This window comes from Marmota flaviventris, chromosome 2, assembly GCF_047511675.1.
Source record: "Marmota flaviventris isolate mMarFla1 chromosome 2, mMarFla1.hap1, whole genome shotgun sequence".
Lineage (NCBI taxonomy): Eukaryota > Metazoa > Chordata > Mammalia > Rodentia > Sciuridae > Marmota > Marmota flaviventris.
The window spans coordinates 99,315,236-99,329,461 of NC_092499.1; the positions used below are offsets into that span (position 1 = coordinate 99,315,236).

The following is a 14,226-nucleotide window of genomic DNA, read 5'->3' on the forward strand; positions in this document are numbered from 1 at the left end:
TCACGTATTTTATTTAGGATTCTCCCACATCCTTAGAGTCTACGTATAGAGGTTTTGCTCCCTTTTCTACAGACTATTAGTATATTAGTTCAAAGCAACTAACTGGCATAAAATCCTTCAGATATCATCGTTTATATACTTGGAGTGATGTTTAAGACTTAAGAACAAATTCTAGGTTCTTGATGGGTATGTTTAGCCATTATTAAGAGTTTAAGTTTCATCTCCACTCAAAGACAAGTGTATTTTGTTGTTGCATTATGTTTGTTATTGTCTTGAGACTAGTTCCCTGTGTTGCCCAGGCTGGCCTCATACTTCTGGACTCAAGCAGTCACTACACTCTCTGAAAAATGAGTTTTTGATTCAGTTGTTTCAAAGTTTTAGATTTGTCTGCTTAAGAATTGTTTTTTTAAGGTATGCACACAGGGGCTGAGGGTGTGATTCAGTGATAGAGCATTTGCCTAGCATACAGGAGGCCTGGATTCAGTCCCCAGAACCACAGACACAAGTATGCACATGTATAGCATAAAAACCTTTGTAATTTCAAATAAATTTTCACTTTTATTTCAGTCTTTTGGATTAAAAGCTTGAAAATTGCCTTTGTAACATCATTCTTTGTCACATAAAGTCAAGTTTTTAGATATTTTTTTCCTTGGCTAATATATCCAAAATACTCTAAATGTCATACTTTTCCATCTCTATAAGCACAAAAAGCAATGAATTATATAACACTGTTGTTTAAATAATAAAAAAAATCCCCTCAGTTCATAATAATGCAATAAAGTTTCTTGTGAAGAATATGCACTATAGGCATTTAGAACTTAACAATTATATCCTGGAACAAATCATTTCAATAAAGTTTACCAAATATCCTGTAGACTTAGGTTTTTTGGAAGAGCACATAATCCTTTTAGTTCCTGTAATTTTTTTAAAAAATATTTTTTAGTTGTTGATAGACCTTTATTTATTTGTATGTGTTGCTGAGAATCGAATCCAATGCCTCACGCATGCCAGGCAAGCACTTTCCACTGAGCTACAACTCCAGCCCTAGTTCCTGTATTTTAAAGTTAATTATTTATATCATTCTAGAATAAGTTTACTAATTTCCTAAATTTTCTATCCTACCTGTTATGGACTGAAAATGTGTCTCCCCAAAATTTGTAGGTTGAAGATCTAATCCCCAATGTCATGGTATTTGGAGATGGGGCCTCTGGAAGGTAATTAGGATTAGATAAGGTCCCAAATGTGGGGCCCTTGTGATGAGAAGAGACAAAAGACACAAAACTCTCTGTCATGTGAGGAGATGTTGAAAACATAGCTGTCTACAATCCAGAAAGAAAGCCCTTCCTAGGTGCTGAACCTTGATCTTGGACTTCCCAGCCTCTAGAAATATGAGAAGTTTCTGTTGTGCAAACCAATTAATCTTTGATACTTTGTTAGAATAGTCTCAGCTAAGATATTATGCTATTGAGCCATATAAATTGTCAATAGTTGGCCATTTTTACCCATAAAAATAGAGGTTTTACGTGGCTCAAGGTAATATCAGTACTTGGTCTTATCTGATCATAGAACTAAATTAAATTGACAGATATGAAGAAGCGGGGTTCTGTGATACAGTACATTCTGGACCTGACAGGAGCCAGTCTTGCTAATCAACTAGAGGTGCTTTTTACAGTAAAGCAGTCATTGCATATCAGTCACCTAGATCCATCAGCCAAAATAGAAAATCAGTGGAACATGTATTGGGTTTGATTGAGCTTTATATTCACAGACAGGACATCCTGATATATATGGCAAGTTAGAGAGGCTTTGGAGTTGTGAGAGGCTCCTCTGAGAGGACTCAAGAGTGCCAGGAGCTGTGGGGAGAGTGCCCTCATCATGTCCTCTGAAGCAGCCTAGTAAAAGACACTCAGTACATGGGGCACTTCTGCTCTTTAGGTACCAAACTCTGGGTGGCTAACCAATCACATGTGAATCCAAAATTGCAAAACATTTGTTTTCCTTCAGATGCTTAAGCTTTCCTGCATGATCTGCAAACATTGAGGAACTGGAGATTCACAGGTACATCTAAGCATCAAGGCCATATAAAGAATCCCTGAGCTTACAACTAAATTATGCTAGTACCTCTTGGTGTTCTGAATGAGTCTCTAAATCTCCTTTCAGGAACTAATGCAAATTATGAAAGTGTTTACTATACATTCATGAAATTGTGCTATTAAGGTAGGAAAAGGAGGGCTGGGGATGTGGCTCAAGCCTTAGTGCGCTTGCCTGGCATGTGTGCGGCCCAGGTTCGATCCTCAGCACCACATACAAACAAAGATGATGTATCTGCTGAAAACTGAAAAATAAATATTGAAATTCTCTCTCTCTCTCTCTCTAAAAAAAAAACTTGCAGCTGAGTGGCACCTGATTCCCCAACCTAAAGGGTCAGCTGCAAGTTAAAAAAAAAAAAGGTAGGAAAAGGAGATAGAATGTAAGTCCAGGTTTTCTGTATTGAGAAGATGGGGCATGTTTTTCCTTAATCATTTCCATCTAATAATAAGGCATCTAGTATTCAACTCTCAGAGGCAGAGAAATAACAAATGTTAGATCATGACGGATTTACGTAGTCAAGTCTAAACCCATCTACTTGAGGAAGCTGACCTCAGAGAAATCAAAGTGACTTTCCCAAGATAACACTGTTGGTTTCTTTATTCCATATGTATTTATTACACCCACCAGGGGAGTCACAAGGCTAGGAGTTGAAGCTAGTGTTCTGTTTCCTATTGCTCTTTTCCTTAAAGCTCATTTATCTCAGGTGAGTATCTTGAGCATCTGTCTTCATTAGGTCACTGATGTATTTGTTCAACTTTGTGATTGTTTCCATCTGTAAGGTGAGTATAATAACACCTTCAGGGTGTTTTGAGGGGTAGAGCTGAAATAGAACAGCTCTCAGCAAAGCTCCCAGTATCCTCGGAGACCTACCATGCAGAACCTGCTCTTCTAAGACAGGAGGCCATGTGGTAAATGGAATTAACGCCTTTGCCAAGGAGACTAGAGAGCACAGGAGGGCCCTAAACCCAGCTTGCCAGGGCAGAAAGACACCTGGAGGCCATCCCTGAGCTGAACTTAAGCTGACGTCTGACCCCTGGCCAGGAGGAAGTGGTGGGGCAGGGCAGCAGGAATACACTCAAACTAAGACCCACCCAGAGCAAACACTTACCAAAATAATCTTCTTACTTGGCAAAAGGAGATTTTCTAAAGACTTGGTTTTGAACATTTTTTTATTCATAACTAAGTTTATGCAAAAAAAATTTTAATTAAAACAAGTCATTTCATCATTAAAAAAAAAAAAACTTGAGAGGCTGGGGATGTAGCTCACTGGTAGGGCATGGACTTTGCATACACAAGACTCTGGTCTCAATCCCCAGCCCCACCAAAATTTTTTTTAAAAAAACAAAACCAGGGGCTGGGGTTGTGGCTCAAGTGGTAGTGCGCTCGCCTGGCATGTGCGAGGCACTGGGTTCGATCCTCAGCACCACATAAAAATAAAATAAAGATATTGTGTCCACCTAAAAAAAACTAAAAAAAAATAAATATTAAAAAAAAAACCTGTTGAATGAAGTTTATACTAGTGCACATCTTATGCTTCAATCATCTTCTTCCTCTTCACCCCTTGCTTTCCTCTTTCTGGAATATTCATCTCCTGAACAGATAATAGATGAGTTGTAAAATTCAATATAAGGCATTTTTGGAAATCTTACTAAAATAGGTTCTAGCTGACAAGGGAAGAGTCAGCTCCTCATGTTAGACCTTGACACTCCTAGTGGCTGACCTGCATCACACAAGACACTGGCTCTATAAGGTCAGGCTCCTAGAAACTGGGTTTCCCAGGGCTGCTGTCATGTAAGACTGACTTTCTTTCTATACTGACTGTTTTTGTTTTGCCACACTGGAGATTGAACCCAGGGCCTTGAACATGCTAGGCAAGCCCTCTACCACTGTTTTATTTTTTAATGTTTTAAAATATGTTTATTTTTATGTGGTGCTGGGGATCGAACCCAGTGCCTCACGCTTGGGAGGCAAGCGCTCTACCACTGAGCCACAACCCCAGGCCCACTGTTTTATTTTGAGACAAGGTCTTGCTAAGTTACCCCAGCTGACCTCAAACTTGTGATCTTTCAAACCTCCTCCCTCAGCCTCCTGAGTACAGGAATACCTATACCTATAGGTATGTGCACCACGCCTGGTTTACTGAGTGACCTTACCATATTACTTGAAATATGTCCCTCTCTTCCTCAGTACTTCACTTTTTTCTATCTACAATTCAGTATTTTAGAGCTTTTTAAAAGCCTTTTGATTTTAAGCAAAGATTGCTAATGACTTATGTGTTTTTTCAGTATGGTTTTAAATCTTTAAATATATATGTGTATGGAAAACAAATGAAAAAGTCACTAAAGTTTAATTAAGCATTTATGTGACTATGAGACTTATTTCTATCTGTATCTCTGGAACTTAGAATGCAAGCCAGGCACAGTGGCACATGCCTGTAATCCCAATGACTCAGGAGGCTGAGGTAAGAAGATGGCAAGTTCAAAGCTAACCTCGGTAACTTAACAAGACCCACCTAGGAGGTAGGGGGAAAGGTTGGGGATGCAGCTCAGTGGTAGAGTGCCCTGGGTTTAATCCCCAGTACTAAAAAAAATACATATGTTAAGTGTTACAAAAATAATGAATAAATTCATATGGCATAAAGGCAATAACAGTGATTCTCATACTTAGTTAAGACTTAAAATTTCTTTGTTCCTTTGAAGTTATAAAAGAAAACAAGGAAATACTGGGAGAAATATTTCAATAGAAATAACCCTCAACTACTATAATATCCAAACAATAAAGATACTCATTTTTCCACAACAAACATGATAGATCCCTTGTTTTACTGACACCAAACTATCATTCTTTACCTGAGCTATGGTATCTGAGAATCCTGCATCTTGTCTTATAGTATGTTCCTTCCTGAAATGCTCAACTCTGGCCCATGTGCCTGCCAAGCTTCTACTTACTCTTAGTGCCTATTAGAAGTCTCCTCTGAGAAGCCTTCCAAGAGCCATCAAGCACAGGTATCAGACCCTTCTCTGGGCCACTCTAATTCCTATTATTGCATTTGTCTCACTGAATTTCAGTGAGACAAATTGCTTCTGGTCTGTGAGCTCCTCTTCCCAGGAGTTGATTCCTGGGCACAAGGCCAACCCTTAGAATTGAGTAAATGCGGGCTTACCTCATCACCAGTGATTTTCTTTTCTTTGAGTAATCTTTGAACTTCATCTTCTGATCTTTCATCACTGTCGTCTGAGGAATATCTAGCTTGTTCCTCTGAAAGCAAAGGAATTTTAGACATGGTATTGACCTCTGTAGTGATTCAACTTGACCTGACCATAGCCATCTTGAATCATCACCACCATGGTTGCCCCTGAGCAACCCTGTCCTATGCATAGTGGTTTGTGAATCTTTATGATCAGACCCTAGTTCATCAGCACCAGGAATGTGCCTGACGTCTTTGCTGTTAGTTGCATATAAACCTGGTAGATGAACACCACCTTTGTCCTGACCGCTACATAATCCTCCTTCTCTCACCCAAGTTGAGGATCCACTGATCTTGCTGCCAGCCTTGACCATGCTTCTGTCAGTAAGTCCCCAATAAATTGCATTCTGTGCAATCCTGAAACTGTCTACTTCTTTTTTTAGTCTGTCAGCACCTTCTGCCTACAGTGGCCAGTCCTTTTACACTGGCTTTTCCCAGAACAACTGACGAAGATGATGACCCTTTTATTCTTGAAAGTGTCTTCTGCTGAATATTGTTACTTCCCACTAGACACTGTCCTTGAGAAGACAACAGGTATTTTTAAGTGTCAGTGGGAAGGCAGATATAACTTTCACACTTGCTGAAATGACTTAGATTGAAAGGTTTTTCTCAAGTTATTTGACAACCTCAAATATCCAAGAAAGGGGGTGGAGATATAGCTCAGTTGATAGAGTGTTTGCCTCACATGCACAAGGTCATGGGTTCAATCCCTAACACTATAAAAACAAAAACCAAGAAACGTTAGGTATTATCATCTTTAAGAACTATGAAATTTAAATACTGAGTCCTTAATTATACAATTAACTGCATATATAACAATTTATATGATAACATACATTTTCCTCCACAAACATTTATTTAATACATTTTCTTTGTTTTGGAAATGCCTTATGTTCACAGTTAACCTTTTCTGTGAGAAAGTGGCTCTAACAAAAACAAAAACAACCAAAGTGGTGGGGGGTGGGGTGGGGGTGTTGTACTGGCTGATGGACAGGGAGGAAGAACTCACCAGAGCAAAGCAGGCCCTGTCACCTGAAGTAAGATCTGACCAAACCTGGCACAGCCCAGAGTTTCCCTTAGTAATGGGCCTCAGTGGCATCCAGGCTGGAGGCCTCCTCACCTTCCTCATCCTCATCACTGCCAAGGTCCTGGTCGAGAACACTTGGCCCCCGCTGGTTCTGTTTCCCCTGCAGATGGACAGCCTGGTGAGTAGACAGCCTCAAGTGTTCTTCTTCTTTCTGTAAAGAAGCAAATAAACTCTCTTAGCTGGACATGGTGGTGTACACCTCTAATCTCAGCTACTGAGGAGGCTAAGGGGGAGGATCAATTGAGGCCAAGAGGTTTATACCAGCCATACCCTGTCTCAAAAAAAAAAAAAAAAAAAAAAAAAAAAAGCTACTTTCATGCCTACTTGAACCCTCTTTTACCCTAAGAAACATGTAAATGCCTAGTCCAAGACAGCACCTAGGCCCTGTATCTCCAGAGTGCAGACACCTCTTTTTGCACCTCTGTTACCACACAGTGGATGGTTTGGTTTGGTTTGACATCATGAAGGCAATACAAGGGTGAAGAGGAGGGAAGGATCCCTCACTCTAGTCAGCCCACTCAGACCTGGCACAGGAGTGGTCTCAGAACTTACACTGTTCTCTCAGGACAGTGCCACTCAGCCCATGCAGAAAAGCCAACAGCCTGAGAAACCCAATCCATGCCCGGGACAGCTGAATTGACTTCCCAGGGGAGTGGGGGCTGTCTTTGTCATCCCTGAGCTGCACACACCGGACCTTCCTACGTTCCACTCCCAAAGTGTCTAGATATTCCTGTCCTGACCCTCAACCCAGAGAGCTTCCCACAGCCCCTGACAACAGGCGGGGGTGAGGGGATCCCCAAGCTACAAGGCAGAACCTTCCTTGCCTTACAGCTGCCTGGCATTCTGCACTTTGGTCAAAAGGCTGGACCAGTGTCAGGCAAGTCTGGAATGTTCTTTTGACCTTCCTATTTTCTAATACAGTTCTGTAATGTCTGTCAAAAAGAGGTTGAGTTTTAAAAATCAATAGTTTTTCTCTGAAATCGATCATGGGGACAGCGCCTGAGTCCCTTGTTTGCTATAAGCTTCCATCAGCCATTGACATTATTGTGGCTGATAAACTACAAACTTAGCAGGGTAAGCTGGATTCTGGTAACTACGAGAAATAATAGTGGCAGCAAAAAAAAAGTGAATTAATATTCTGGAAAATAACACCTCTTAATACACACACAAAAAAATCTAGGATAAAACCTAGAGAACATACCTTAATCATTTCTGTGCGTTGGCATTCAGGATCACGACCAGCTATTGGCAAGATTCTAATCTGTGTCTTTGAATTTCTATCCAGGAGTGGCAGGGTCATCTTTCTATGTGTGGCACTGTCTGTAGAGTGAGGTCTGCCAGGAAATGAACAACAACAATGTCTCACTCTTTACCAAGAACATTTGGGGGCAAGCATACTAACAGCCAAATAACCTGGAGACAGTGACAACCTCACAGTGACAGAGCAAGGAGGCAGAACCACAGTTTCCCATTCTCTGGCTCCCTGAGAAGCTCCCCACCCCACCCCCACCCCCCGCTGCTCCTCCTCCTGGGGAAATCTGACTGTGTAAGTAGAAGTGGAGTGGAAAGAAGGGAAGGCAGGTGGTAAGGTCAAGGGCTTTTATAAAGAACACACAGCCCCACTCACATAGAAGAGAAGTAATACGAGATCTTAGTTCTTTAAGGGTGGCACAAATGCAGAAAGCACAATTGGAGAACTGAAAGTGAGTCCCTCCACCTGGATAAAACTGGGAGGAAGGTCAAAGAGCAAAGGAAGGATGAGCTTTAGGAAAGGGTCTCCAAAGAAGGCATGGCTACAGAGAAATGTAAGAAACAAAGTTGTGTTGGGCAGATATCCCACTGTGGAACACAGGGCACTATGGGGCAGCACAGGGCATGGTGCAGAACAGGCAGAATAAGTACTGCGTATCTTTGGGATGCCATTCTAGGAGACATCCTTAAAAGGAGCACCATTTATTGTGCCAGGTTTCTCCAGGAAGTTTTATATAGTCTTCAACTTAATTAACACAACATCTCTGAGAGGTAGACATTATCTTCATGTTATAGCAGAGGGAACTGGAAGTTAGTGAGTTTGAGACCCCTCCTCAAGATTACACAATCTCAGATCTGTCCCTCACAATGTTTATATAAACACCAACAAATTCTCTGGGTATAATAATATACCATAACATTCACTCTTTTTAAGTATAGAATTAAATGATTTTTTTTTTTTGCAAAGTTATGCAAGAATGACTGCAATCTGATTTTAGAAGATCTTCATGATCCCAAACAGAACCTGTGCCCATAACTCTAGAGGAAAGTCGATCCTAATCTCAGCAGTGTGTCTTTCAGAGGGAGGGTGTCTAGAAAGCGCCACAGCACCACCCATGGCAATGAGCTCAGCTGATCTACACATTGTTTGGGCACAGCCGGTCATGCCTGTTGCATCTACACACTGGCACCATTCTGATGACACTTACCTTCCAGGTCAATTTCACTAAAGGGAAAGGCCACAAAAATGCATTGTTAAGACTGTTACCAGGTGCGCTGACCAATGTGAGTCAATATACCTGTCTCCTAGGTTATACATCAGTCTCTTGATGGCATGAGCTAGCTCCCAGAGAAATGGCGTCCAAAACAGAAATTCGCAGTTAACTTGAGAATCAGTCCCCAGTCCTTGGTGAGCCGCACTATGGAATTAGGTCAGTTGGAAGAATCGGGAACAACACTCCACTTTGTTACTCTTTAACCACAAGTGACAATGTGCAGATAGGAACAATTACCTAAAGGTAAGTCTGGATTTAAAGATGGCTTGTCCCAGTAGACCAGTGTCTTCCCTTATAAATAGGTGGTTGTGATTGCCCTGCAGTGGGGCTTTGTAGACATCAAACACATCGTTGCCTAAATGCAGAGACATGCTGGAAAGGAAAAGCCATTCAGCTATTAAGATGAATATTTAGTGAGCCCTACAGCATCCATTCTACCCTGTTAACTTCACTTAAAAAATGAAGAACTGTGGGATCCTGTCTTTATACTGAATTCATAAGGAAGAAAAGCTACTGTCAATAACTTACTTCTCTTCAAAGTAAAATCTATCCTCCTTTCAACTTGAAATATAATTCCTTGTAATTTCCCCAATTGCTACCACTTCATTAGCCAACAGAAATCATTTTTCAAAAATCTTAATTAAAATATCTGGAATCTCACAGATGAAAACTAGCCTTAGTCTTTCACATGAACAAGGCAGACATAAGGGATTCGAACACAACTTGGGTCCATGTCCAGGGTCTCCCACCAGCAAGGTTAGAATGACCTTGACTTTGCTTCTCTCAGTTTTTCTAGGTAAAGCCAGGGGTCTACCGTGTGTCAATTCTTTAATGAAAATAACACCCAAATAAAGTCCTACTCATCCAGGCCTCCCTGGAGTATTTCAACATTCTTGGGGCATATTGCATTTACCTCCCATCTGACCACTTGACTATCCGGGCATTGCTTTCTTTAACTTTCTTTCCTTCTTCATCTCGGCGAATCCTCCATCGTATAGTATTTTCTACCTGATTCAAAACACAAAGGTATTAGAAAACCAATTTAAATACATCTTCTTTTTTCCTCAAGTGATCTATAATCATATGCCAAGAATTGATAGGTAATGATGGAATAAGCTTACTAAACACTGAAACCCATCTGCTGCAAATACCTAGAGTTATTGGTTGAACTAAACAGACATTTTGCTTAAAACTTCTCTGAGATTCAATTCACAGCAGTGGAAGCAGAAGCACAGCATGATGCAGGCTGAGGCTTTGGTCCACATATAGTGGGCAGTTCAAACTGAGACCTCTGGGCTGGGGGTGTAGTTCAGTGGTAAAGCACTTGCCTAGCATGCATGAAGCTGTGGGTTCCATCCCCAGTAGAAAAAAAAAAAAAAAGAATTTGAGACCTTTGTCTTTGCAGAGTCCAGGAAAGAAGGGCTTAATAAGCGTCCTTTAGCTTAATGAGACAGAGGAACTCTGTGCATGAAATTAAATTTTTAAAAAAGAATAAACAACTAACTAATTAACAAAAAATTAAAACCCAAGACTTGTGCTCTGCCATGTTTTTGAGGCCAAATTTCCCCACATAGTGGGAAACTCCAAGTCATAAAAGTAGAGTAAAAATTGACCATGTCCTGTGCTACCACTGGGGCCCCTGATAGGAGCTCAGAGGAAACCTGATTAAGGAAGACAAAACATCCTGTGGAGCCTGACAGGTAGTGCCCGCCAGCCCAGGCCTTGTAGAGAAGAACAAGCTAATGGCAAGGTTTATTTTTGTGCATAATTTGAATATCCATAGAGTCTAAGACTTTTCTACTGTGGAATGTTGCTAGCATCTACCCACCAGGAAATGTGGAGGCAGTTCTGTATACCTCACTACATAATCCTGAAGGAAGAAACAGTTTGCAACAGTTTTTATCCCTACTTCTATCGAAAAATTTGAAATTGCAATAAAAGAAACAAAAAAGAAAAGTGACAAACCTACAGGAATTTAAAAAGAGAGAGTATGATGTCCCTTCTCCCCTAAAAATACTTTGAAAAGTCATTTACGTCTTTGTTCTAAACAGTTATTTATTGATAACAGGTAACATGAAAGATTTTCATAAACTCGAGTCTTGAGTTATCATTCCTGTACTTTACAAAAGAAAAAACTAGGCCAGGCAGAGTGGTGAGTGTTTGTGGTTCCAGCTACTCAGGAGGCTGAAGCAGGAGGATCCTTGAGCCCAGGAGTTTAAGGACAGTCTGGACAATACAGCGAGACCCCATCTCATAAAAAAAGCAAACAGCGCTGGGGTTGTGGCTCAGCTGTTGAGCATTCACCTAGCAGGTGTGAGGCGCTGGATTCGATCCTCAGCACCACATGAAAAAATAAATAAATAATAAAAAGGTATTGTGTCCAACTATAACTAAAAAAAATTTTTTTTAAAGAAACAAACAAAAAGAAAAACAAAAAAAGGAATAGAGCATGAGGTAATACCTTTAATTTTAACCTGGTTCTGTCTTCCTCATAAAGCACTTTCTCATCTTCAAATTCATCTTCATAAAACTGAGGATCGAAAGGTCTAAAATTTTTTTAATGTCATATTAGTCATAGTTAATAATGAATATGATTGTCACTATTACTCATCTTTCCAATATGCACCAATGTTTCTTAAAATCACAGTGAACAACTTCATGTAAGCCTTTAAGGAAGTATGCAAATTATGGTACTTTCTTGAAATTTATAAAACATATTGTCTGAAATAAAATCCAAATGTGACTAATAATTCAAAGTCTTCTTTGGAGGAATATGTCTTGCAAGTGTAAGTAACACATGATCTAGCATTTCATATATTTTTTTAAGAACAGGTCATGCTTAATCACAAGAGCTTATACCCATGTTCCATATAGGTACTACCCATCGACATTATTTTGTTGTCAAAATAATGTTTTCTAGATTCACAATGATCTCTGCACTGAACATTTGTGGTTTGTCTCATCTTCCTCACTCATTTTCCAATTATTCAGCTTTACACTAGTGAAAAATGCCTCCATCAGTCATGATGTCTGTTTAAAGTACCAAAATGCTAGAAAGATTATTAATATTAAAACTCTTACCAATAATTCTTCATTTTTCTACCTTAGTACATCCTAAATTCATTTTTTTAAGTTACAGGAGAAATATCTATATGATTAGTCAATTCATGATAAATAAGAAAAATATTTTTGTTCTTCAAAGTTTTAGTCAGTATCTTGAAATTTTTAATCAGTTCTCTTACTTGGGTTCTATACTGAGAAACTTGGGTAGTTTAACAAAATATAATTCATTTCCTAAGTCAGAGTTGATACTGGGAATTTTTATTTCTATTCTGGTTTCAGAAACAGGCTCTTCTTCCTGCTGGTCCTGAGGTATTCTGTGTTCATCCTAAGAGAGGAATCAGAAGGTAAGAGCGTGAGGAGACATTCAAAATGCACTAGCTTTACTCTGCACCAGGCAGACGAAGGTTTGAAAGGAGGTAAATTCAGGCACTGCTCTAGGGATAAAATAGCAATCTCTCCAAGCCTCTCCTAGAACTTCACCTTCCACCACTTAAAACCAGCCAACAAAAATAACATGGGAACGAGGTCTGTTAGCCTGGGTTACTAGAAAAAAATATCTATTTTATTGATGTTTCTATTTTTCATAAGATAGCCAGCGACAGAAGTGTGAAATTATTCAACCCATCAATACTTACTGCTAAAATCAGAAAATACCAACATAGCCCACGTTATGAGTCCTCCTGGTCCCGCCCTGAAGTTGGTATCAGCTTTGTCTGAGCAGTTCCTGCTGTGACTTCTAATATCCCACATTCCCAGTACAGCCAAGAATACCCCCATTCACCAGGTGTTCAGTTATCCTTGTCCTCTCTCAACATCAGAGAAACAGACCCTCAGCCTCTGAACCTTTTTCTTATCTTCACATAATGAGATCAATTGAGATTCATGATGGTACTTACAACAGGCTGTCTTGGAATGGGTAGTAGATTGTCCTCATCACTCTCTGAAGAAATGTCATCTATATCTCCAAACAGATCCATGGTCCCACTATAATGTTCAATGTTGGGGGGAAATGCACAATATATATTGGTCTGATTAAAGTTCTTCAACATGCTCCCAATGTTCACCAACCAAATCTCCACTAAACCAACCTCACACTGGCTCTCCAAGCCTGGCCCCAGAAGCCTGACTTGTGCCTTGGAAGGCAAAGTCAGATGGCCAAAGGCAAAGTCGCTGTGACTGCCAGCTTTCAAGATGGTTCCCAGAGATTCCCACCTCTGGTTTTCATGCTTTTGTGTGGTCGCCTCCAACATGGTCTCAAGATTGTTCTATGTGGTCAATGGAGTACAACCTCACTTCTAGGTCAGGCTATGAATAACACTGGCTTTTCTGTGTTGCTCTTTCTCTCTTGGGTCTCACTCTGGGGGAAGCAGCTGCAACACTCGAACCGCTGGTGGGAAGGCCCAAGCGGTGAGGAAACAGGCCTCTGCAAAGAGCCACACGAGCTGTCTTAGAAACAGCCTTCAGTTCCAAGACTAGATACTGCAGTACAGCCTGTGAGACCCTAAGCTCTCCTGAATTCCTGACCCTCAGAAACTGTGTGAGATAGGAAATGTGCATTGCTTTAAGCTGCTGGCTATTGGAGAAATTTGTTAGAGCAATAGAAGGCACTCTCTCCCTTTGTTCTCTACATCCCTGTTTCCCATTCACTTTGTACTCCAGGATCCCAGTGACCTCCTACAGTCAGGATACTCAAGTAGAGGCTTGAGTTCTCCACACAGCTCTGTCCTCTACTTAAAACACATAGAGCTACATTGGCCCCCACATCCCTTCCTTCAAGAGAGAATATCAGCTAGAAACATGCATGGTGGTATACACCTTTTTAATCCCAGCTACTTGGGAGGCTGAGGCAGAAGGATCACATATTCAAGGCCAGCCTGGGCAACTTAGTGAAATTCTGTCTTAGGAAAATGAAAAAAAAAAAAAAAATGCTGGGGGTGTAGCTCAGTGGTAGAATACCTACCTAGCATGTACGAGCAGGGTCCTGGACTCGATTCCCAGTACTACAAAAAGTGGGGTGAGGGGAGTATTCCATTGGAAATGGTGGCATACACCTATAATCCCAGCAATTTAGGAGGCTGAGACAGGAGGATCACATATTCAAGGCTAGCCTCAGTAATTTAGTGAGACCTCGCTTCAAAGTTTAAAAAAAAAAGAAAAGAAAAGAAAAAAGGAGGGGGGCCTGAGGATGTAGTTCAGTTAGAATACTTGTCAAG

The 14,226-nt window shown here is 40.5% G+C and overlaps 1 protein-coding gene and 1 non-coding gene across 2 annotated transcripts; both read right to left on the minus strand.

The window, feature by feature from the left end:
• Positions 1-4,016: 4,016 nt before the first annotated feature.
• On the minus strand, positions 4,017-4,089 carry Trnag-ccc (transfer RNA glycine (anticodon CCC)). The gene has a single exon. It is a non-coding gene; the product is annotated as a tRNA-Gly (tRNA).
• Positions 4,090-6,414: 2,325 nt separating this feature from the next.
• LOC117794904 (RNA polymerase-associated protein LEO1-like) lies at positions 6,415-12,990 on the minus strand. Its single transcript, XM_034637017.2, has 7 exons — positions 12,910-12,990; positions 12,193-12,338; positions 11,412-11,496; positions 9,864-9,958; positions 9,188-9,322; positions 7,627-7,759; positions 6,415-6,576 (listed from the first exon to the last, which is right to left on the minus strand). The coding sequence occupies exons 1-7, from the start codon at positions 12,988-12,990 to the stop codon at positions 6,415-6,417; spliced, it is 837 nt and encodes a 278-aa protein (XP_034492908.2).
• Between the last annotated feature and the right edge of the window lie 1,236 nt (positions 12,991-14,226).

Bases quoted from the DNA above. Each gene is read 5' to 3' on its own strand.
- LOC117794904 (XM_034637017.2), bottom strand. From the start codon at position 12,990: ATGGATCTGTTTGGAGATATAGATGACATTTCTTCAGAGAGTGATGAG. The intron at 12,339-12,909 runs GTAAGTACCATC...TTCCTCTCTTAG, and splicing joins CCATTCCAAGACAGCCTGTT to GATGAACACAGAATACCTCA. The intron at 9,959-11,411 runs GTATTACCTCAT...GTTTTGAATCAG, and splicing joins GAACCAGGTTAAAATTAAAG to GTAGAAAATACTATACGATG.